Source organism: Arvicanthis niloticus, chromosome 1 (assembly GCF_011762505.2).
Source record: "Arvicanthis niloticus isolate mArvNil1 chromosome 1, mArvNil1.pat.X, whole genome shotgun sequence".
Classification (NCBI taxonomy): domain Eukaryota; kingdom Metazoa; phylum Chordata; class Mammalia; order Rodentia; family Muridae; genus Arvicanthis; species Arvicanthis niloticus.
In genome coordinates, this window is record NC_047658.1 from 128631197 (window position 1) to 128657032 (window position 25836).

At 37.9% G+C, this 25836-nt stretch overlaps 1 protein-coding gene across 4 annotated transcripts in view; it reads right to left on the reverse strand.

Annotated features, from left to right (window-relative positions):
* Tmc1 (transmembrane channel like 1) overlaps window positions 1–25836 on the reverse strand; it is a 159085-nt gene that overhangs the window by 89089 nt on the left and 44160 nt on the right. For all 4 annotated transcript variants that reach the window (XM_076928178.1, XM_076928175.1, XM_076928173.1 and 1 more), the window contains 3 exons: window positions 17813–17860; window positions 10870–11032; window positions 4680–4808 (listed from right to left, as the gene is read on the reverse strand). In XM_076928178.1, coding sequence (XP_076784293.1) covers window positions 4680–4808; window positions 10870–11032; window positions 17813–17860 — 340 coding nt within the window. The remainder of the gene's footprint in view (window positions 1–4679; window positions 4809–10869; window positions 11033–17812; window positions 17861–25836) is intronic.

Consider the following 25836-nt stretch of genomic DNA (forward strand, 5'->3'; position numbering starts at 1 on the left):
TGTTGTTAGTATCTAAGGTATATCATATTAGTTGGTGTTTTCTTAATGAGCCAATCCATGAAAAAGAAAACAGGAAGAACTCACACACTCTCATTTGTTGTTGATTCATGAAAACTTATAATTGTTCCCTTCCTAAAATAAGCATTTATAAGACAAAATGACTCAGACAGGAGTCATTTTGTGATGTTTTTTTTAATGTTCACGGAAGCATTCATTCTCCCATGAGTGTTTCATAGGCGAACACTGTAGTTAGATCACCATGGACCTTTTCTACGTGTAGCTGGCTAGAATCACATTGTGGCCTCCTTCTTACCTTCAGGCCTTCCTTGCCCCAAACTGATTTGACTAAACCACTTGACCTCTGAGGACACCAATTTGAAAACTACAGACAATCTACCTTCTTGGATTTGTCAATTGTTGAAGTTCAAAATATCCTTAGATCATAGTCCGGTCCCTTGGGATGTTTGTTTGTTTGTGTTTGGTTTTGGGTTTGTTTGTCTTTTCCAAGACAGGGTTTCTCTGTGTACTAGAGCCCTGGTTGTCCTGGAACTCATTTTGTAGAACAATCTGGCCTCACACTCACAGAGATAGCCTGCCTCTGCCTCCCAAGTGCTGGGATTAAACATGAGTTACCATGCCGACCAGTCTCTTGTTTTTTTTTTTTTTTTTTAAGGCTACATTCTAGTAACAAAATAATGTGGCCGCAAGTTAGCTTTATTCATAATAATATAATGCTGTGTTATAGTCAAAGGTTTTGGCTTCTGGTGAGTAATAAGTACACCAGCTATTTTCTGCCCAGATGTGTTATTTCACACTTGATAGTGAGTGTGGCTGCCTTTACAAGCAAGAAGATCTAGCCATCCAACCTCTGTGAAAAATTGTAACTAAAATATGAAATATACTTATTATTCACACTGGGAAGAAATTTTATAGAGAAGTGATATAAATTACCCTTGACGTTCAGATCAATGAGAAATACAGTACCATTTCCCCTTAACTCTGCACACACTCCACAGAAGGCCGGACTTAAAATTTTCTGCTTTTCAGAGCTCAACAGTGTCTCTAGATCCTGTTCTTGTATTGGTGATTTTTAGAATAAAAAAGAAAACACTTCCATCTTGGGCCATCTATGCAAAGATTTATACATATTCGGTTAAAGAATATACACATTCTAAAACATGCCCACAGCTTCCTACCTACATAGTAACTGCTAACCCATCTTTCCTCCTCACCCATTTCTACAGTGCTGGCAATTGAACCAAGAGCCTCACACATCCAAGGCATGTGATCTGCCACTGAGTGAGATCTCTGATTCCATTACTATCTTTTGACTGGGAGTCCCGAAGATGCTTATATTCCTAGTGGTAAATGTTTTATAAAGTTCGTCCATGAAAACATACATACAAGTAACAGGATATAAACTGAGAAAGCTGTATTTGCAGACACACACACACACACACACACACACACACACACACACAACCATGACAACATTGAAAAATGGGGCCATGAATTTGAAAGGTGGGCTATACCTACACCCAAGGTTGTGGCCTCCCTAGTTTTCCTGTGCGTAGATGATATTAATATTAATGTTGCATTTATCTTCCTCTGCAGGCTTTGAAGCTGTGTGAGCCAGCTTCTTCCATATAGATTCCAACCACACTGTCAGCCAATGCTCACTGCCTCATAGACTATGTGCCCGGAGGTTCCTCTGCCTCAGCTTTGCTAGGGCAAAGGAGTCAGACAGCTTTCTCTCTGCTTCTGTCTTTCTGTGCTGCTAGTTTCTGTCAACTTGACACAAGCTGTAGTCATCTGAGAGGAGGGAACCTCCATTGAGAAAATGCCTCCATAAGATCAGACTTCAGGCAAGCCTGTAGGGCATTTTCTTAATTGATGTGTGATTAATGTGTGAGTCTTGGGTTTTATAAGAAAACAACCTGATCAAACCATGGAAAGCAAGCCAGTAAGCAGTGTTTGTCCGTGGTCTCCACATCAGCTCCTGTCTCCAGGTTCCCGCCCTGATTCCTAGCTGGCCTCTTAGGAGGCAGACAATATAAATGCCTGCAAGGGCCAGCCAAGCCGGAAACAATAAACAAACAAAGGAAAAAAAATAGTGCAGAATCTGGTTCAAACCCAGAGTGAATAAATAACTTCCAGAGGGCAGTTCTTGCTTAACTCCAGCTGTTTCAAGTAGGAAGGCAGTGCCCCATTTGCCACTTGTCTATAAGCTGGACATAACACTGGTTTTTTTTAAAGGTAAAGTCCTCTGCATTTAAAAGGTATACATGAAAGAAAATTATTATTTTAAAAAGTGGCTAAGCGGCTAATTTTGTTAGTGTACATTTTGCTGTGATAAAAACAAAATAATAATTTGGGGGCTAGAGAAATGGCTAGGTGGTTAAGAGCACTGTCTGCTCTTCCATAGGTTGTGAGTTCAATTCCCAGCAACCACGTGGTGGCTCATAACCATCTGTAATGGGATCCAGTGTCCTCTTCTGGTGTGTTTGAAGACAGCTACAGTGTACTCATATACATAAAATAAATAAATTTTTTTAAATGTTAAACAAACAAAAAAATAAAAAAGAAAGAAACCACAGGGGCCAAACAAAAACTACCTGTGTTCTGTATTCACTCCGAGCTCTCATTCTCAATTCATGTCATGTGCGGTGGCTAAGTTTGCCCTTCTTCTCAGTCTGATTTTTATTTCTCAGTGTTTTCAAAAAGCCACTAATTTCTAGGGTCCAACCTAAGACCTCATACTCTGAAATCTACAAGACTATATTAAAGGCATCCTGGAGATCTGGGACCTCTGGTTAATACTTTAAAATATGGTAATTAATCCATATACCCCAAGTGTGTCACCATCCTCTACATTCCTGCGGCCCCCTGTAGCTAGGTTTCCTCCTACCTAGCCTTGTCAGGTCCCAACTCTCCCCTGTGTTCTATCATACTTCAGGGCATGCAGCATAAAGTCTGTTTTCAGTGGTGCTTCCTAGACTTGTGGGATAGGTTAACACTATGCCAAATGTTTCCCATGACATATCATCCTATAAATGTAATTTCATGAGAAAGAGTGGGGAAGAAAGGCTACACTTGTCCTCCAATTTTGTTGAGCCAATAAATTGAAGACAAGAAATTCAAACTCAAGTTTCAAACCTGTATCTATTCAACTGTCCTATTGTCCTACATGGGAACTGCAAGTAAAAGAGCTGTGTGTGTGTGTGTGTGTGTGTGTGTGTGTGTGTGTGTGTGTGTAAAATTGTTCTTGAATAGCTCCAGGGCTTCTTGACATTCTTCCTCAAGTTTATTCTTTGGAACTTTATGATATTATTACTTTCTAATATTTGAACATCTGTATATAGTTGCATGTGTGTATCCCAGGCTGGGGGATTTAATAAGCTATTGATATCTCAAAATATATTTTAGGAGCCAGAAGAGACCTATGTCAGTGCATTACCATCTCATTAAATGAAAAGTATTTTGACAAGTGCATGGGCTATATGTACAGACATATGCAGATAATACACACACACACACACACACACACACACACACACACACGGGGGTGGAGAAAAAGGAGTGGTGCTTACCACTGAAAACAATATTGTTTGGAGCACAGAAAACCTTACTCCATAAGGTTAATCCAGGCACAAACTCTGTAAAGGACATCCAGATCCATAAGCAAAAGGTAGGTTCTCTCTCTCTCTCTCTCTCTCTCTCTCTCTCTCTCTCTCCCTCCTTCCTTTTCTTTTTTTATTTTCTTTCTTTCTTTCTTTTTTTCTGTTTTTAATGAAATAACTGGGATCTTGGGAAGCTAAAATGTAAAATAATTTTCTGAAATAACACACCAACTTCAGGTCTAGAGGAGCACAGTCCTAATTGCTCCTTCAGCTCCTTTAATCAGGACCAGCTACAACTAGGTATTCCTACCACTTGACAGCATCATTAGGGAAATGGGCTGAGAGGAAGATGGGTTTAGAAACACACCACCATATATAAAATAGTCCGATGGAAAAATAACATTTGTGGCAAACTTGAGGGAGGAAGACATAGGCATCAATCTCGACATGTTCCTTTGCACAACCTGTCACTCCCAAAGTCACAGCAAGAAAACTTATCTTACACACATGCACACATATATGCACTCATGCACACCAACCTCTGCCCCAAAAGAAGTGCTTGTTTCATTTTGCACGCAAGAAGTTTAGAAAGCTGTGTTGTGGATGTGTTTGCACCCATCTCAGCAGTCAACATGAAACTTAAATTGGGTCTCTGACATATGAACTGGTAGCATAGGCCTTAATCAAAATCCTGTGCACTGTTCTGTCAGTGTAACAGCCTCCTTGTGCTCTCATAAGAGCCGCAACAGCGAAGTTCATTAGAATCTATAAACTCTACAGAGAAAGAAGAGCAAGCAACCACCCTGTCACGTTCAAATATATTATTCTACAAAGAAATAATAAGAAAGGTAACCCCGGTTTGAAGAACAGATGATTCAAGACAACCACAGAGGTTACAAGAGTCCACATGTGATTTTGCTCAAAATTGTTTTCAGTCTGTAAGTATCAATCCCAAATCTCTCTAGCACGTGCATATACCTAACGATAGCATCGTCTATACCACATAGGTAATCAGATTTCTGAGATGTATGTGTCTGTATGTGAAAAGGAGCAACCTACTTGAGAACTTCAATTTTCTTCTCCATTTTCCAAGGTTTACATTTGACAGTAGCAATCATTTGTCTATTTTCATCTAGCAGTGCTTTTAATCGTTCTAATTCCTCTTCGTCAATTTCTTCTTCCTCCTCCCTTTAAAAGAAAATGAAACCAAGGGTTAAACTCTGCTTCATTCCTAAGCCTAAAAAGGGACCCTGTCAGACACGCAAGCCCCTTTTCCAACTCAGCTGCCCAAAGTCAATAAGGAGTCCCCTAAGCTCTAGAATTCATATCTCAATACTTCCAATCCGGTTTGAGGATTATTATAACCTTCAACAATTCCATTTGCATTCTAATGCTCAAAATGGAACTGTTCTTTTATGTCCTCAGCCTCCAGCTGTCAGGACAAGGAAGCTGCAGAAAGGATAGTTACAGATCCATCAAGATACACACGTCTCTCCACTGTTCCCCTTGGCAGCTATCCTCTCAATTCTATGTTTCATTTAAGAACCTTATTTTTCAAAAAGGATAATAAATTAAAGGTAGAGATGTCTTTGAAGTGTCCTTAGAAATTTTAAATTAGCCCTGTCTCAAGAGAAAAGGGGAAAAAATTGAAACAGGGGAGAAGGAAATTCTGTTTCTCAAAGGAAGCTTAATCTGTTAATTACACCCAAAACTTCATTTGATAAAATTCAACTTGAAATACTTTTGGTGGAAGCAAATGCTTTGAAGCCCCCTTCAAAGGAATCTGCCTTCTCTCTAAGCAGATACAGCCTTCTCTTTTCTGTGATCTTACTGTTGAAAAACTAGAAGCTAAAGAAAAAAAAAATCTAAACAGAAGCCACATGGCTTAGTGGAGCAATATAATACTACATTATAGAAATCAAACTGTTGGCAATAGATTATTTTAATTATTAGGTTAGTGTCTCAATTTTAAATACACCCTTTCATACTTAATATTATGGTATAAGACTGCAGCTCTGTTAACAGTCTTATGTTTGCTTTCTCAACTTTGTGTTCAGACTGTGAGAATTACTAAGTGCCTTCCATCTTTTCCTGTGGCTTCCTGCCTGCTTCCTTTTGCCTCCCAGGATGACACTTCCTCCACAGCATCACTTTACTCCTGGAGCTGAAAGCCCCTCCCAGAGCTGGAAGTGATTCTATTCTGCCAATTCTAGCAGAATTCTCCCAATGCCAGTAGAATTCAGTTCATCATCTTCCCCAGTGGAACCAGCTTCCAGTTTCTTCAGGTCCCTGGGTTTCTCCTTCCTCTACACTTGACATGTTCATCCTAACCGTTCCCAGGATTCCAGCTCATGAATGCTAGCTAGCTGCTTGTTATTTATATTCCTGCTTGCCTTCTCTAAAGGTCTAGTTAAGTATTTTACTTATCCGCTCTCATCTGATCTCAGAAGCTAAGTATGGTCAGGCCTGGTTAGTACTTGAATGGGAGACCACCTGGGAATACCAGGTGCTGTAGCCTTTTTTCTTTTTTTAAAGTATTTTACTTATAACTGCTAACAACTCTTATACATGATTCTCAGTATCCAACTCACTATTGAACTCTCTCCTCACTAGACCCAGACTAAAAAAGAAATTGTAAACTCTTATTAAAAAAAAAAAAAAAACCTCATTTTATAGCTCACTAAGCTTCTTACTAAATAGGAATATGGGGAAACGCTATTTTTAAATGATTAATTATAATGTAGGGAGACACATTTGCAGACTTGTGAATCTGTAGTTTCTAATCATACCTTTATTACTCAAATAAAAATTCAGATTATTCATGTAAAATAACACCTTCGAGAGACAGTCTGTTTTGGGGGGCAATACAAATATTGCGATGGATAACCTTGCTTGTCAACTTGATACTTGAGAAGGAACCTCTGTTGAGGAACTGCCTTAGTCAAACTGGCCTGCAGGCATGTCTGTTAAGCATTTTCTTGATCCTAGTAGATGCAGGATGGCACAGTCTACTGTCCCTAGCAGATGGACCAGGGTATACCTTTCTTATAAGAAAGGTAGCTTCACCAGCCATGGGGAGCAAATCTGTAAGCAGCTCTCCTCCATGGTTTGTTCCAGCTTGATTATCTGCCCTGACTTCCCTCAGGGATAGATTGTGGTATGCAATCTTAACTCCCTTTCCTCCACAAGCTGTTTTTTGGTCAGTGATTTTATCACAGCAACAGAAAGAAAACTAGAACAAATATTTTGCTTAGAATAGGAAACTTGGTTCAAGAAAATTATATAGGGGCATGCACTAGGATGTAACACACATTATCATTGGGGTCTCTCTTTTTCATTGTTTGATAATTATTACACAGAATCCTATAATGTTATGTAACGACAGCATAAAATACTTGAGAATGTTTTGAGAATCTCTAATCATATTTTTGTTACTTTTATAATTTGCCAATTTGAAGCAATATAGAAGTTGGGTTAGTTAGTCATAGAAAAGTTAGATATGTTTTTAACTTTAAATATTTTAAAATAATTAAGCTTGTTTCCACACAACTATAAATAGGAGCACAAGTCAAAACATGCCTATCTTGAAAAGAAAGAAAGCTAGCACATGGAATGGATGAGTGAAATTGTCAAGACTGGAGTCAATTTGCAAAAAAAAAAAAATCTTTAAAATTAGTAACCTAATTATTTGATACTTCAAACCTTTACCTGAGCCACCATTCCAGAATAATCTAAATATACATTAACTAAGATAATGTACTTCATTGCTGAGTTCCACTATGAATCATGTGTAAGACGGTCTCAGTGAGATAAAAGAATAGGCCAACCAATGCTTGAACGGTCTCAAAGGTTACAAATTTACATTTGTCGAATCTCAGGGGCCAGCTAAAAAAGATCTTTCTGGTTCTAAGCCCCTACTTCTTATGTACCACTGATACTCATTTTCCAGGAACGTTTACTTCTCTCTGTCTCCAAACACTCTGTTCCCATTTTCTCTCCAGCACATCTATTCTACCTTATTCTACCATAATTTGTGTCTGAGTAGTCTCTCCCTTCCGATACAATGAATTTGGGGGTCTGCATAAATATTTATGGAAGAAACATTTATGTATTATTACACTTTTCTGAATATCACTGTGTTGTCATCCTGAAACCAGTAATTGAATCGAGGAATCTTAGAACACAGCAATGCTCCACAAGGTGACAATGGCATGGGAAGATGTGCACTCTACCCTAAATGACCTGAGGTGTCCATGTTTTTAAAAACTTTATTGTTGCCGGGCAGTGATGGTGCATGCCTTTAATCCCAGCACTTAGAAGGCAGAGGTAGGCGGATTTCTGAGTTCGAGGCCAGCCTGGTCTACAGAGTGAGTTCCAGGCCAGCCAGGGCTACACAGAGAAACTCTGTCTCCAAAAAAACAAAAAAAGAACAACAACAAAAAACTTTATTGTTAATTGTTGATAACTCCAAGAGGATCCTGATGTACTTCAGAGTATATCCAAGCAACTAAAATATCATTCTCATCAGCATTACATGGAAACTGCTTATCTAGAAACCACTCAAAGAAAGAATATATATATATATATATATATATATATATATATATATATATATATATATATGGCATATGTTCTATCTTCTGAAATTCAGAAGTGCTCTGTGTAAGACTTTCTATCTTAAGCTTACCAACAGTTGTGAGGCAAAGAAACATAACATACTGAATTTTTTTCACTACTATGAACATTTTGCTTACTCGTTTAAAAGTGGGTCAGGAAAAGCCTGTGATATCACTAGAAATACTCTACAGTGTCTAACAAGGCAGTGTGTCTTAACCATGACCAAAGATAACGTTACAACCTTATAGTTACTTGATAGAAACTGTGTGTGAAGGCAAGAAAAACTCCCTGAGGCTTTGCTAGAACATATAAAGAGAAAGATTTTGAATTAATTCACTTAAATCAATCTGTCCTCTATTGTCTAATAGGTTTTTTCAAAATACATTTTACGAACATATTCCATTTAACAAATGAGTCTCATCTACAAAAAAAAAAAAAAAAAAAATAGAAGGTGGACTCTAAAATGTTAGCCAAGCCGGGTGGTGGTGGTGCACGCCTTTAATCCCAGCACTTGGGAGGCAGAGGCAGGTGGATTTCTGAGTTCAAGGCCAGCCTGGTCTACAGAGTGAGTTCTAGGACAGCCAGGGCTACACAGAGAAACCCTGTCTCGAAAAACCAAAAAAAAAAAAAAAAAAAAAAAAAAAAAAAAAAAAAATGTTAGCCAAGACTAACCATGGTAAATAAATGCTAACACTATGCCTATTAAAGCAGTGTAGTTTGGGCAACATAATTTGAAAACTGTGGTAACTAAAACTGGGTATACAGTGGGTTTGGGAGATGGGGAGTGACATAAAGGTTCTCTGAGTCTTCTCAAAATGGAAGTGGGTGAACTGAAGTGAAATACTCTCATAGAAGAAGATCCAATGGGTGAGCACGGGGCAGTTTCCCAGAGGCTGAGCATTTTATATGAAAGTCTTCAGGCAAAAAAAAAAAAAAAACAAACAAACTCCAGCACAGATGTGTACATTGGTGATATTGGTGATATTGGTGATGTCTTCTTGAGGAAATACCTCCAAGAGAGAACAAGCTTTGCTAACAGGACCTATTCCTGTATAAGGACGGCACCAACCATAATAACATTACATGGGACTTGAAATTTAATTGCATTTTGGATTTTTCTTAAATCCTTGCTAAAAAGATAATGCACATAAAAGTATCAGAGTTAATGACATCATGATATTCAAGAGGAAAGATAAAGTTCAGGGAGGAAAAAGAAATAACAGTGGAAGGGAAATTCAAAAGTGAAGCTAAGACATTAAGAATCTGGTTACTTGTACTCTAGATGGAAATAGAGCTTTGCCTCTCTCTACCTGACAAAATTCCATATGGTTTCATTTAATAACAATTATTTCAGGGATAACATAAAACAGAGGTATCAAATCCTGAAAGGCATCTTTGGAGGAAGACAAGGTAGAGGAATATTGCATCCCACTGCCCAGGATCGTCCACAAAGCCATGCAACCTTCAACCATATGGAACAGGTTGGCTTGTCACTTGATGCATTTCCAAGAGGGTCTAGGTTTTCCATGATTAGCTGTGTGCAGGCACGCTTCCCCTCCCTGCCATCTGTAAATTTTTAGTAATCCAAAAATTAATCTTTTAAAAATAGCATTTAAACACATTACTCTCTACAGTGTCAGAAGTAAAAAAATTTGGAGCTAAAAAAATGCTGAATACTTTTAATATAAATATGAGCTGTGTGTGGTGGCTCACACCTTTAGTCTTAGCACTTCTGAGGCCAGCCTGGTTTATTAGTGAGTTTCAGGCCAGCCAAGGCTTGCATAGTAAGTCCCTATCTTTAAAACAAGAACAACAAACAAATTGTGTGCGTGTGTGTGTGTGTGTGTGTGTGTGTGTGTGTGTGTGTCCAGTGTTCTATAACAAAGGCCAGCACACTCTTTTTCTATAAAATTCTGAGCAGTTAACATTTTAGGCTGTGGCTACTACATGGAACCCAGTCTTGTTCTCATTTTCTTTTTTAATAACCCTATAAAACTATACAAAGTATTCAGAGCTCTTGTATTAAATGTAGTCCTAGTTTACCAATTACTTCTCCATAAGAGAAAGTGGTTTGAGCTCATTCTTCTGGAGTCTTTTATGTATCTTAGATTATACTGTATACAAATGTTATTATAATTTTCAAATACTTAAAACAACTACAATATTATAACAATTTGAGTCTTTTACAGGGGGAAAAATGTAGTCTTTTACACTACATTCTTAGTGTGTATTCACCTTAAAAAAAAGAAACTGCATGTTAGTACTTAAATATTTTTAAGTGGGGGCTACAGGGGTTGCTCAGTGATTAAGAACACAAACTGTTCTTCCAGAGGTCCTGAGTTCAATTCCTAACAAGAACATGGTGGCTCACAACGATCTGTAATAGGATCTGATGCCTTCTTCTGGTGTGTCTGAAGAAAGCTACTTACATACATAAATAAAGTTGAAGAAGAGAGAGAGAGAGAGAGAGAGAGAGAGAGAGAGAGAGAAATGGCACAACCAGATTAAGCCTGTCTTACTAAAAGTAGTTTTAATGACTGATTTTAAGCCCAATGAGTCCCCACATACAGCAATCTTCTTTCTTGTGTCTTTACATAACAATACTGTCAGTTGTACAGCAGGAATAACTTACGCTCCTCTCCTCAGCCTTCTCCGCCTTTCTTTTTCTCTTGCCTTTCTTGTTTCTTCATCCTCTGGCTCTGGTTCTGGATCATCCTCATTGATGACATCTCTGGTCCGTTTCCTCTTTGGTCTCAAGCTCTCTCTTCTGGGTAGTTTTTCTTCTTCTTCTTCACCTGAACACAGCAGTTGGTGCATCAGAAAGTGCTAGTTTTCTCTCACTACAAGCTTCTTGCTTTTTAGGAACTGTATCATGAGCTGGTGGCAACAACTATCAGCTCCCCACAGTATAAAAAAAACCCACTATTTTACACATATGCATGCACACGTAGATGCACGTGTACACACACACACACACACACACACACACACACCTAACTTAATTTGCTCTGTGGTTCAAATGTGCAAAAATGGGGTTCCTGCATTACAATTAATCCTTACAGTTTCAGTCTTTACTTATTAAGATAATTCAATGAGTTCAACATATTATGAATGATATCTAAAACCACTAAAATCAGGTTCAAGTTTGGAGGTTACCATCTAATATGTAATGATAAAATTATAAAGCACTGTGTATTTATTTATTACTATTTTCCTAGAACAGAGACTAGGGCTCACAAGGAAATATCTACAAACCAAAACAGTTTTAGAGAAATCGATAAAATCTTTTATACTCTTCTTACTTCAAACTACCCACCCTTGATTTACTATTTTATTTGTTTGTTTGGTTTGGTTTGGTTTTTGTTTTTTGGTTCTTCGAGACGGGGTTTTTCTGTGTAGCCCTGGTTGTCCTGGAACTCACTCTGTAGACCAGGCTAGCCTCGAACTCAAAAATCCGCCTGCCTCTGCCTCCCAAGTGCTGGGATTAAAGGCATGCACCACCACTGCCCCACTTTACTATTTTATTATTCACTTTAGGAGTTTGCTTAATTTGGCCAGGCTGGCACAAATAGTAGGTTCAATTCATTAACCTGCTTTAGTCTTCCAAGTACCTGGGACTACAGGTACCACACCTAACTCATTTTCATTGTTGATTCCAAATAATTCTTTCTTATTTTTCTAAAATTGTATCTTTATATCCTTTTAAAAAATATGTGACTCATAAATTTACTAGATTGATAAGTAAAAACCCACAGACTTTAAAGAAGAGTTTGTGCAAGTCTATGAAACACTTTGAAATTGAAAAGGAAGAACATTTCTGAACTTATTACATGAGACCCACACTATTGTCCTATTCAAAAGACTAGAGAAAAATATTTCTCATAAAAATTTGATGCAAAATTTCACAATGAAACATTAGTCAAATATAACAACATAGCAAATGGACTGTATACCATGCCCATAACAAAATAAGATTTAACAATGAGATGGTTCAAGATGTCAAAATCAAATAAGGTGACATTGCTCCATTGCTACACTGACAGAATGAAGGACAAAGGTCACATCAATAAGTATAGAAAACCACTTAACAACACTGAACATGTAAAGTTTCATGTAAAAGCTTCTTACAAATAAGATTAGCAAGAATCACCTCAACATAATAAAGGCCATGTGTAAATATTACCAGTATGGTCAATAGTCGGGGGTGGGAGGAAGAAAAGCTTTCCCTCTAAAATACTGAAAAGCCAAAAAAGCAAACTCTTTCAGCAGTGCATTAAAAGGGCTTTACTAGAACCATCAGGCAGAAAAAAAAAAAGAAAAAAAAAAAACTAAAAAGGAAAGGCTCTCAATCAATCAAACGTAAACTATCAATTTGCACATGAGATATTCTTACATGTGGAAAAGCTCAAGACTCTGCAAACATGTTAGAATAAATAAGTGAATTTAGTAAAGAACCACAGAATTTACAATATTCATATTGAGATTTAAAATTCAGTTGTACATTTTACACTAAAAAGGAAATTAATAAAGCAATTGTATTTAGACGGGCCTGAAAAGGAGCAAAGTACCTTTGATGAATAAAGGTGCTTTTACCGAGGAAGTCCAAAACTTTTTATACACTAGGGAAATCTTTTAAACAGATAAAAACAGTTAATGATAACCCAAGAAGTAGAAAGGCATATTACATCCATATCTTGAAATATTTAGTATTATAAAAATGTTCATAGTAGTGTAATATTCAATGAAAACCCAAGTACAGTCTCAATATCAATTTTTTCAATAAGAAATAAACTCAAAATATTCATATAAAATCATAAAAGACCCCAACATAGAAAAAGCATTCATGATTAAAAAGAACACAATTGGGAATCCGGCAAACTACAATACCAACTTGCCAGTCAAGACGCATCCAGTGGTGCAATAATGCTATGACTCCTATGGATGTAACCAACCACATCCTAATTGGATTTGAAATACATTCCCCAGGAGGGATTTCATACCTTGTACTGTACACCTGATCAAAATCCCATGACTGGGAGGTCTTCAGCTCTTTAGGGATGTGGACCTACTACTGATATTTTGCTAAACAGGCATGTTTTCAAACTGCTTTGTAAATATATCTGATTGTACCCAGGGACTAATGGTGCTATAACCTTGGCCAAATAAGATTTGTTTGTTTGATTGATTGTTTCTTTGATTGATTGATTGATTTATAGAGTAGAGAGTAGGCAATGCAGACACTTTAAGTGGTTAAAGTTCTGATAATAAATGACTTTTGAGTGCTCAGCCTTAAACAAGAAATACATCTATATTAAGCCCCTTTTGGGATCATGAAACACTACAGATGAGAGGGACAAAAAGAATGTAAGAGTCAGAGCATGGGAAGAAGAGCTATGAAAAGCTTATTCCCACAGAGGACATGACTATTGTACCTATAAACTCTCAGCAGAAGTGGCTACCTACACAGTCTGTGTGCATAAGGAAGGGGACTCCTAAGGTCCCACCCATCACTAAGGAGCTATCGACAGTTACTTGTTAAAAGAAGGTTACTCATCTCAGTGATGTAGCAGCTAGTAATTTGCCATGATCAAGTTAATAACTGCTAACCTCTGCACATCCAGAGGACTCCAACAAATCACAAAGAAAAGTGACCTCAAAATAGGAAGTAGATGTTGATTGGAAGAGGAAGGGTTTCATTAAAATAGGGAAGAGGATAAACAAAGATAATGGGGAGAATATGATCAAAACACATTACATATCTGTGATGAATGAAAATAATAAATAAAAATAATAAAAGAAAAGAATAAAGATCTAAAAGAATAAGAAATCTGTATCATGCTACCTAATGTCAAAATATAAATATTAAGTAATAAGACCAAAATGTTCACACACACACACACACACACATCTATGGTGCCCAATAGAAAGGAACAAAGAACCCCAAAGTAAACACAAATATATACAGTCAAGTGATGCTCAGAACATTCCAAATTATATAAAATAAGCTCACCAACAATTGACACTAAAAACACTAGGTAGCTCTATGAAAAAGAGACTTCAACCCAAGTTGACACTATATATAAATGTCGATTAAAAATGTATTACATATGATGTAAGACACAAAATTTTAGAATTCCCAAAATATACCCTGGAAAGGCTTTATAATATCGATTTTAGTAATGCTTTCTTGAACACAACATCAAAGTACAAGCCATAAAAGAAAAAAAATCATAAGTAGGACAGGTAGGAGCCAGGAAAGATAGGTACCCTTAAGGACAAAGTCCTACATTAATACTGCTTCAATATCTCCTTTTCCTAGGGTTTCAGCTAAAGACATTTGGAAGAAAAGCACTTTCGTGTACTAAAATATTCTGCCTGCCATCTGTAGGATGCCTTGTAAATGTGGCTGGAAATAATTCTGTCCACCATTGTAACATTTTTTAATATATGCCCATGACCATTACCTAATTGCGCCCAAGAATGTGTTGACTATCTTTCCTTCTTGACTTATAACCTTAACCTGAGCATGCTCCAGAATGCACATCATAAACCAAGGGTGCTCAAGAGCCTCTGAAGACTTGTCTTACATCAATAGGTTTAGGTTCAGTGCATGCATTAGAGCCTCGGGTTTTCTTCACTCAAAGAAGGCATTGCTTTTGTAGTAACCCCAGTGCTCTTGTCCAAGCTGCAGGCAGTAAACCTGCCTCTGTTCCTCTACCTTGGGTCATGTTTACCTGCTTTGCACTCACCAAGAAGAGAACCATTGTGCTTAACCATAGGACTTCACAAAAAAAAAAAAAAAAAAAAAGCTTTTATGTGAAAATGGAAATAGTTCACTAGAAGATAATCTAAAGAATAAAATACATACTTGCAAACTGTCTATGTAACAAAGGACTAATATCCAAAATGCATAAGGAACTACTATGGATAAATAATAAAATAAAAGTAATGGTTTATGCTTTGAAATGATTAAAGGCCTTTAATAAAGATTTCTCTAAAGAAGACCAACATATAGAATTGTGTGTTCAACATCTTTAATCATTAGAGAAATGAAAACCAAATCTGCTCTGAGATACTGATTGACTCATTAGGACAAGTATTATCAAATATGTAGCAAGTGATGGCAAGAATGTAAAGAAATTAGAAGCCACGTGCAGTGCTGTTGGGAAGGGAAACCCATGCAGCCACTATGAAAAACATGGAATTCTTCAAATAGTAAATAGAAGTATCTGATACTCAAGCACTGCCAATTGCAGGCATTTACCCAAAACAACTAAACTGAGATCCTAAAGATGTGTGACTACTCCATCGTCACTGAAACACTATTCCCTACAGCTGAAATATAGGAGCAAAAACATCTGTTAACAGAAACAGACAATGTATTATATTCATATAATGGGATATTCAGACTCTAAAATACTGCCATATCTTACATGTGTGAACACTGAAGGTGCTACATCCAGTGACATAAACCACACATGGGAAGAAAATACTGCATGATTGCACTTAGATGAAAAGCCTAAATTATTCAGGCTCAGAAGTAAATAATGGAATTGTGACTGCCAGGGGCTAGGAAGAAACAAAAATGGCCTCTTTTTATAAACAGACATAAAATTACAAATGGCAAAAAAAAATAAGTCCTAGGGACATACTGTACAATGTAGTGCTAGCATAGTCTGTTGTTCATATCCTTGCATTTTGTATCCACAGCCTCAATTAACCGTGACTTAAAAGTACTTAGGAAAAAAAAAAGCTGTCTTTACTGAATGTGTACATTTTTTCTTCACCATTATCCCCTAATACTGTTCCCAGAGTGTTTACACCATTCTAAACATGATAAACTTAGAGATGATTTAAAATATAACACAGCAGTCCACAGATAACAAATTACTATAACATTTTATAGAAGGCACTTGGACATCTACAGACTCCAGGTTTCCTTGGAATCCTGAAGCCAATCCTTATAGGTACAGCAGTACCATGTTGTACACTTTATGAAAACATTGACAGGATAAACCTCTTATTGTATGTTTTTATAACAATAAAAATAAGAAAACAAAGATAAATGTAAATGCAGTTTACCAGTTTGACCTAGTAAATATCTATAGAATAATAATAAATCTACCTAACAAACATATATTTAGAGAACACTGAATATTCACCAGAGTAAGTTCCATTCTGAGCTATAAACAAGTATCGGGGGTATAAGAATTCTGCTGTTACACAGTGTCATTTTAGTCTAAGTGAAACTAAGTTTTAAAACAGCTCTTAAGTCCGTAAACTCTGTGGTGGTGGCAGATAGAAGGTCTTGGTGTCTCCAAGCTCCTTGGGCCTCAAGTCCTGGTGGGTCAACTTGGTAGAACTCTGAGTATCAGAACTCTTCTTCCAGGCTGGCATTCATAAAATCCTGCCTGTGATTTTATGTATACCATAAAGCTGGATGGGAAATAGGGGAAGTACTAAATAAATTTGCTTGAAATATTCATGAAAAAAATCTATTCTAGTAAATTTGCATGGTTTTACCATGGGTAACACATATATTCCAATTACCTGCTTTAGTAATTTATCTAGTTTCTAAAGATCTAAACTGTAAGCAGCAAATGTTTAAGGTTGTCTATTAAATGACATTTTTTAAAACAGACTTCTCATTTAAGCAATGACATCAAGACATAGTGAGACTCCAGGCTGTTTTCATTTGGGCAAGCAGGGCTCTTAGTAATACACCACTGATAGTCTGCTTACATGGGTGAGTATTAAATTGTCAGCCTGGTGTCCCTTAAATGAACTCTTCTTTAGATGCTATTTCATTTTTGGTTAAAAAAAATTCAAAACATTTGCTCATATAATGTTCTTTTTAATATCCCTGCTCATGAGTGGCCTGAGTACCTGGAAAGAGCTGAGCCTAGCCAAACTGAAAACAATATAGCAATTCACATAGGCTGTCTAGGGACTGGGTATATAGGGCAGATGAACCCATTTGTTTTAGTTCAGCCATCTGGTCAACCCAAGCATCCTAGTATATAATTCACCTTTTACATGTGCAAATAGGTGTGTGTGTGTGTGTGTGTGTGTGTGTGTGTGTGTGTGTGTGAGAGAGAGAGAGAGAGAGAGAGAGAGAGAGAGAGAGAGAGAGAGAGAGAGAGAGAAACAGAGTAGCCTGGAATTCACTAGTCAACTCCAGCCTTTAACTCAGAGATTAAGCTGCCTCTACTCACCAAGCCTAGCACAAAACAGATGATTTTATAGTTCATTGTAAGCCAATCCATTTTGTCATTAACAAGGCTTCCCCCAAAGAAAATAGGACAGAAATGGAAAAGAAAATGTTAAACATAATTGTTTACTTTAATAATGAACAACTTAAAAGTTGTGTGTGTGCATGCATCTGGTTGTGCACATACACACTGAATAAAAATTCTCTTCAGTGAGACTGAATCAATGAGACTGAAAAAAAAAAAAAAAAAAAAAGCATGTCCACACACTCCTGTGATTTTATGTAGTAGTTCAAGGGACAAGATGGCAGAGGCATTCCCTCCCACCCACAGGAACCTCTTCCTAAGGAGCCCACCCTTGCTTACTTGAGCTTTCTTCTGTATCATCTTCTTTTTCCTCCACTTGGATTTGCACTGTTGAAGAAAGGAGACATGGGCAGCAATTACTTGAATGTCTATGTAACAGTCAGTAACATCCTATACCTCAATCATTCTCATGATAAGGTTTTTGTTCAGGTAAAAACACATCTTTTTTCTAGAGATGGAGAAATGGCTCAAAAGTTAAGGTAATTGTTTTTACCGAGGGCCAAGATTCAATTCCCAGCACCCTCATGGCAGCTTACAACTATCTGTAGTTTCAGCTCCAAAGGATCTGATATGCTCTTCTGGCCTCCAAACACACAAGACATACAAGAGGTATACATACATTCATACATACATACATCACACAAAATCTTCATATGCACAAAATAAAAAATAAATATTTTTAAAACATTTTTCTATTTCCATTTTGGAAACTACTGTTTTATCTGATTTGTGATAAATATAAAAAATCAAAATATTATAAAATATTTAACTTTTACTGCTGTTTACTATTTGGTGTTTCCTCAGACTCTCTCTGGAAAAAAATGACACACAATTACAGAACTAAAAACATACCCAGAATCACAGCACTGAAGACAATGAAGTAGGAAGACCAGGAGTTCAAGGCCAGCCTGGGCTACATAGCAGACCCTATTTAAAAACCCAAAACAAACCAAGGTCTCAGAGTCTACACATTTAGGCCACTTGTGGGTGTAACAGCTTCCTCTTTCCACACATAACTATAACCAAATTTATTGCTTTAAAACAGAGAACAATTTGTTCTAACCTATTTTGCCAAATGGGAAGCTCTGAGCTAGGCTTCAGTGAGAAACTCTGCCTCAATAAATAAAGTGTGGAGCAATGGAGAAAGACACCCGGTATCAACTCCAAGCCTGCACATTTATGTGCCCATATGTACACTCACATATGGGAACACCCATACACATACATATACATATAAGCATACCTCCTATAAACATACAAGCAAAATTCAAAAACATCAGTAACCCAAAGTATAGTAATTTGTTATAATTTAAGGTGGAGTAGCATAAATCTAAAAAATGCCATTATGGCAAAAAAAAATGATAGTATGAGCGGGTGAAGCAGCTTCTCATTGTGGTTTTGATTTTCTGTGTTAAAGTTAAGTCTTTAATCACAGCATCCAGGAGGCATAGACAGGTCAATCTCTATGAGTCTGAATCCAGCCCCATCTACATAGCAAACTTCAGGCCAGCTAAGACTACCTACTGAGACTCTGTCTGAAAAACAAAAGGTCCTTTTTTCAGATGATAGGCGTATCAAAAAGGCAACACACACCCAGAGATGTAAATTCCATCCACAAAGCAGATTATTGTGAAAGCACTTTTGCTTCTAAATATTATCTCCATAAAAAGTTTAAGATAGGCAAAAAAAAAAAAAAAAAAAAAAAAGTTTTTTATTAACATCAGCCTTGGGCTGTAGAAATAAATGTTCTTTTGTTCAGAGTGGAACACATGCCTTCTGTTGCTAGCTGGCACTTTGTCTGCACAGTGTAGAATTTTTATGTCACATAGAAACTTTGTAATAATGAAGGCAGACACATGTGAGCAGACTACATTCTATAATAGGCCATGTTCCTTATTTGCAATTAACAACACTTCCAACCTTCTTTAGTTAAATAATTTCCCAGCAAGACATTTTGATGCTGTGTGACTGATCTTGGAGCAGGTGCTTATCAGCGTGTAGAATATGGAAGCTCCTGAGGACAAAAGTCACTGTCAACCTACAACCCATTCACCCATTGTCTTAGTTTAGATTATTATGGCTATGATAAAACACCATGACCAAAAGTAACGTGGAAAGGAAAGGGTTTATATGTTTCATGCTTCCCTATCACACACTGGTTTTCTTTTTTTTTTTTTTTTTTAGAATTTATTTATTTATTTTGTGTAAGTACACTGTAGCTGTCTTCAGATACCCATATGAGGGCATCAGATCTCATTATGGATGGTTGTGAGCCACCATGTGGTTGCTGGGATTTGAACTCATGACCTCTGGAAGAGCAGTCAGTGCTTTTAACCACTGAGCCATCTCACCAGCCCCACACACTGGTTTTCAACCTGTGAGTTGCAACCTCCAAAGACCATCAGAAAACACAGATATTTGCATTATAATTCATAACAGTAGCAAAATTACAGTTAAGAAGTAGCAATGAAAATAATTTTATGGTTAGGAGTCAGCACAACATGGGCAATTGTATTGAAGTGCCGCATCATTAGGAAGATTTAGAGCCAATGATATAACAGTTTATCATCAAAACTAATGATCATAGGAACCAAAGCAGGGCAGGAGCCTGGAGGCAGGAGCTGACTAAGAGGCCATGGAGGGGTGCTGCTTACTGGGTTGCTCTCCTTGACTTGCTAGGTCTGCTTATAGAACAGCAGTTCTCGCCGGGCAGTGGTGGTGCACGCCTTTAATCCCAGCACTTGGGAGGCAGAGGCAGGTGGATTTTTGAGTTCGAGGCCAGCCTGGTCTACAGAGTGAGTCCAGGACAGCCAGGGCTACACAGAGAAACCCTGTCTCGAAAAAAACAAAAACAAAAACAAAGAAACAAACAAACAAAAACAAAAGAAGAACAGCAGTTCTCAGCCTGTGGGTTTGCAACTCCTTTGGGGGTGGCATATCACATATTCTGCATATCAGACATTTGCATTGCAATTCATAACAGTAGCAAAATTATACTTATGGAGTAGCTAAAAAATAGTTTTATGGTTGAAGGTCGGCATCACAACGTGAGAAACTATATTAAATGGTTGTAGCATTAGGAAGGTTGAGAGCCATTGTTATAGACCAGGACCACCAACACAGGGATGGCACTACCCACAATGGGCTGAGCCCCCCACCCCCATCAATCACTAAATAAAAAATGCCCTACAACTGGATCTTATGAAGACATTTTCTGAATTGAGGGTCCCTCCTTTCAGGTAACTCTATAGCTTGTGTCAAGTTGACACGAAACTAGCCAGCATACCAACTTATCTAAAGCAATTAATTTTTAAAAAATGACTAATACATTGTGCTGATTTATAATGATCAACTTGTTGGAAAGTGATTTTATAGTTAACAAAATCAGATATGATAACTATGAAGTGAACAAAAATATAATCCAATCTTTAGGAAAGGCCACCTACTAAACAAAAACATCATCAGAAGAAATTGGGTTTTCTCTAACAACAAATGTGGGCAGGGAACAGTTGGAGTCCAAGATTATCTTTCTTAGTAGAGAAATACTTCTAACTGTCCATCAAATAAAACCCAAGTATCTCTCTGTTGTCAAGTAAGGAACTAAAAAATGAACTGTGATTCCTAATGCAGTGAATCTTGCAGACACAGATGCCCCTCCTAGACCTCATAGACCAGTGTGTATGTGATCACCTCTTATTCACAGAGTACTGTCTTGCTCTAGCATTCCTTTTTCTGACAAAGCCATTTTTATAGTCACTGAGGTAATTCCTGATTTGTTCCCAAACCCTCAGCTAAGGCATCATCAGCATCAAAAACTGAGAGTTAAGACTGTTAAAAATTCTTAGGCCAAGCTTCATTTTAATGGAATGGCATAAGGTCTTTAGAGTAACCATCAACCCTGCTCTGTATTCTTTGACATTGAAAACAATGCTGAAGAATCAAGTAAAGAAGTCTAAGGGTGCACCTTGTATAAGGGGTTGTTCTTCCTTTCTCACACAATCTTTAAGAAAAGACTGCAGCCATCTTTTTTCTTAGCAGTCTCCCATAGCTTATTTCCAAGCTTAGAAAACTCCACTGATCCTCTATTTGTACAATAACCCCTCTCTCTGGTAGTAATGAGAAGACAGTGAAAGGAGAGAAGACAGACAGTAAGATCTGTCCAAATGTTGGAGGCAGTAAGGGAACTACAGCAGAGTGTGCCTATTTAGAAGAAAAATATGCAGTAGGAACAGACGAACTCCTAGGCAACCCAGATCCTCATTTCATGCAAATAAAATCAGTAATTAAAAAACCATAAAAGGAAACAACAGCAAACTGTCATATTTCAGAAGCACTGGAGTTATTCAGAAAAGCGGATGTTGTCTGGGGCTTTCTTACTTAATCTGCAGTTCTTCTCAAAGTCATTCCTTGTATTTCAGGGTGATAGTAATCAAGTGGGCAAAAGAACTCAATGTTGCTTATTCCTCTGACCACACATTCAGCTTATAAAGTGATGTTGCTGCATCACATTATTCTTTTGGAAACTGAAAATTCTAATTTTTTTTGTAAGTAGGTGTATATCCACAAAGATATACAAAATAAATGCTTGGGGTAGAAATGTATAGTCTTATTTTTACTGATTTTTACTGTATTTTTAGCTGATACTGTAAGACCCCCCCCCCCACCATGAAGGGAGGACCTCCCTCAAGCCTCAGAAATTCACTGCCACCCTAATAACTCACAAGACACCATTCTTGATGCAACAACATGGGGTACATTACGGGATCAGTCAACTGAGGCCGAGACTCATGACCCACATAGGGGCAGAGGAGTGACGACCTCGTGGGCTAGGAGTGAAGGGCTTATATAGGACCAAATCACAAACCAAGGGGGTGAGGGGGTTACCAAGGAAACATAACATAAAAACAGTAGAAAGTATACTTATCTTTTGTAAGGATGTAACCTCGACCAACCATTTATCTTGTGGTCAACCAGTTCCTGGGACCACCCAGATGACTTGCATCTTTCTTTGTAGTCAGGAATGTGTCTTCCTGCTTTGGGCCTTCCCCACCCACAGGTGGGTTCTCTCCCCTGAGGCTTGAGGAATGTTAATCCAGCAAGTGTCCTCTGACTCAGGGATAATGTACTCCTCCCGGAATGTATCGGGGCAGTGAAGGCCTGAAATCTTACATTCAGTTCTGCTTTCTTGGAACTAGTGAACCTGCATTCTTTTGCTCAGGTCTAGGGGTCATAAAAACTTTCTATATTTTTCATAAGTTTTTAATATCTTTCAATACAATGCTCTAAATAACATGCCTTTGTAATGATTTTCTTTGAGATTGAGTTCTTATGTGAGATGCCTGTAAGACATTCAGGCATGGCATGAAACAGGTGGTTGAGTATTTGAGACTGAATTTCAAAAGAAAGATTAGGCTACAAATATGAACTTGAAATTATTAGCATGGAAATCTTGAAAGCTTTAAGACCAGATAATAACACTAAGAAAGTAAAAACAAACAAGTGAAAGGCAAAGAAAAGAACACTGAGGACACAGGATAGGAACAGGCAGCTTAGGGGCAGGCACCTCTATTCCTGTCTCTAACTATGAACTGAAATGTTATTGGGTCTATCCTAGCTGAAGGCCAAGAATTTCAATGTTTCCTTGCTCTTATCCCTGATCTGATTCCCAAACAATCTTAGGGTAAGCACTTTAAAGATTAGAATGTCACAGTAGCACTTGGGAATATTCTGGTCTTGGTTTGAATTTAGAATTCACTGCCTGGAGCACATTCCAGGAGGAGTACATTCCTTAGTCAGAGGACACTTGCTGGATTAACATTCAGAGGAAGAAGGGAGAGGCTGATTAACATTCCTCAGACCAAAGGGGAGGGAATCCACCTGCAGAGGAGGGAATCTACCTGTGGGTGAGGAGGGCCCAGAGCAAGTAGGCACAATACAGGAAAGGAGTCCTGGATAGGAGGTGGTCAGGAAACTGAGTGCTTAACGTGGTAAATCTGGGCAAACGGAAAACACTCATTGTCATAAAAGTAATGTGTGAATCTGAGTCATCTATAGACCAGACCTAAGAAGGTCAACCTTTGTGGTTGCCCTCGTGAGTTCCGTATAAATGTTGCTCCCAGCTTTGGCTCGGGGTTCCTCTTGTCTGCGGATAGGGGAACCCCAGTATACTGGTTAACATCTTATCATCAATAAACCTCATGTTATTGCAGCAAATCCTGTCCGTGAGTGTTTCTTGGGGAGCATGTCCCCTGGGTTTGGATCTTAGAGGCCAACAGGAACCATTGAAGGACACCTATTTCAACTCCTGGTCAAGAAAATAAAATCTGTGGCCTGGCTGAAAACCTAAAATTCAAGATGGACAGGTTAAGAGAACATGCTTCAGACTGGTAGAACCAGCTAAGGGAACACCTTTCAGAAATGTAGGACCACTCCTATGAAGATAGACTCATCTTGCTGAAGAGATAGGAGAAATAAATGGCTTTTAATGATATAAGGTACTTTTCTCACCAGAATTCTGCACTCTAATGCAGTCCCTACCAACCACTGTGAGGTTCTGTAGAGTCCAAAGACCTTTTTGAGTAAGGTAAGGTAACAATTTTCTTTCTTTCTTTTTTTCTTCAATTTTCTCTTACTTTAGAAAGCTATCCAGAACTCAAGTATTTATTTCTGATACTTCTCTATTACATGGTTGCTTGTCCTCAATGTGTCTGACTTCAGTAATATTTCATGTTTTCTCCTCTTCATCTTGCTCTTCTGGGCAACCACTGAGATTTATGGCTTGCCTGCCCTGGGGTTTTTCTTTTAAATTATAAAGTTGTCCTCGAGCATCCAAGAAAGGATCTTGATTTCATCAGTATCTATTGGCATCTCTTATGGGACCTCCCAGAATTTCTGGTGAAAATAAGATATTCTGGAAGGCAAGTTATATGCATCAAAGAAATATGTCACAGCTGCCAGTTAACCACAATTTAAACTAGAAATTGACCAGTGGTTTTGCCAATATGGAGTTCAATCAGTCAATATGGTGGCCATAGAACCAGGGAGATCGTTTAGATCAAAGACTGAATTTGTGTAGCAATAATACACAATAGTCTGTGGCTGCACACAGGGATCAGTGATTCCTGGTTCCTATGAGAAAAACAGCTGTGATGGCACACATCTTTAATCCTAGCACTCCTTTTTTTTTTCTTATTTTTTTATTAGATATTTTATTTATACTTCAGATGCCATCCCCTTTCCTCATTCCCCCCCCTTCGGAAACCCCTATCCCATGCCCCCTTTTCCTTTTTGCATTTATACATTTTTTAACAAATGTTAATCATAGGCTTTATAAGTTTGGTATTGTTCAATCAGAGGTGTAACACACTACCCAACCTAGATATAACCACTATCTTTGACTGGTGAAGATACATGAACATCTGCCTCCCTGTCTCCCCCCTCTTTCTCTCTTTCATCACCTAGCTTCTCCTCTCCTTCTTCTCCTCCTCTTCTTACTCCATCTCTTCCCCTCAGTACTCCTCCCACCTTAGCTCCTCCTACACATCACCCTTCCTGTTAAAATGAAACTTTTCTCTCACAATACAATTAGACCATAATTATGCCAATTTGTACCAGTGAGGTACAAGATAGTCCTAATACCCAGTCCATCCTTTTGTTGACTAACCAGCACCTCTGTCATCTATCCTAACTGAAACATTTAGTTCTGAACCTGGCTTTAGAATGAATGTCAGCTGACGACCATCCACTCAAATCTTTTCTCTCAAAGTAAATAGTCAGGATTGGCTATGAGGCTATAAGTTTTCAACCCTGTCAGAAATCCAGAATGACTGAGTTAACTATAATTGTGGGAAGCACAAAGCATAGCTTCTAAAACTTAGCCAATTTATAGAGACCTAGCACTCCTAAAGGGAGACGAGAGAGAGAAAAACACAATCACTGAGAATCTCATGGGCCAGCTAGCCTGGGCTATGAAGTACAACAGGAAAAAGGCATCCTATCTCATCAAGGTAAAATGTGGGAAGCTACTCCTGAAAAGTTGTCCTTTGTCTTCCACACATTAGTACACACACAAATAAAAAACAAATAGCAACAGGCCTTGCAGTAAAGAAACAGCTTGTTTTTCTACTTAGAATATTCTTCTGTATAGATGAGAAAGCATTTATCAGGGTACCATAGAGACCAAAAGAGGAATTCAAGATTCCACTGAGCTTAAGATACAGGCATTTGTGAGCCATCCAAAGTGGGTGTTGAGAACAGAACCCATTTGGGCTCCACTGCAAGATGTGCTCCTAACTACTGAGACA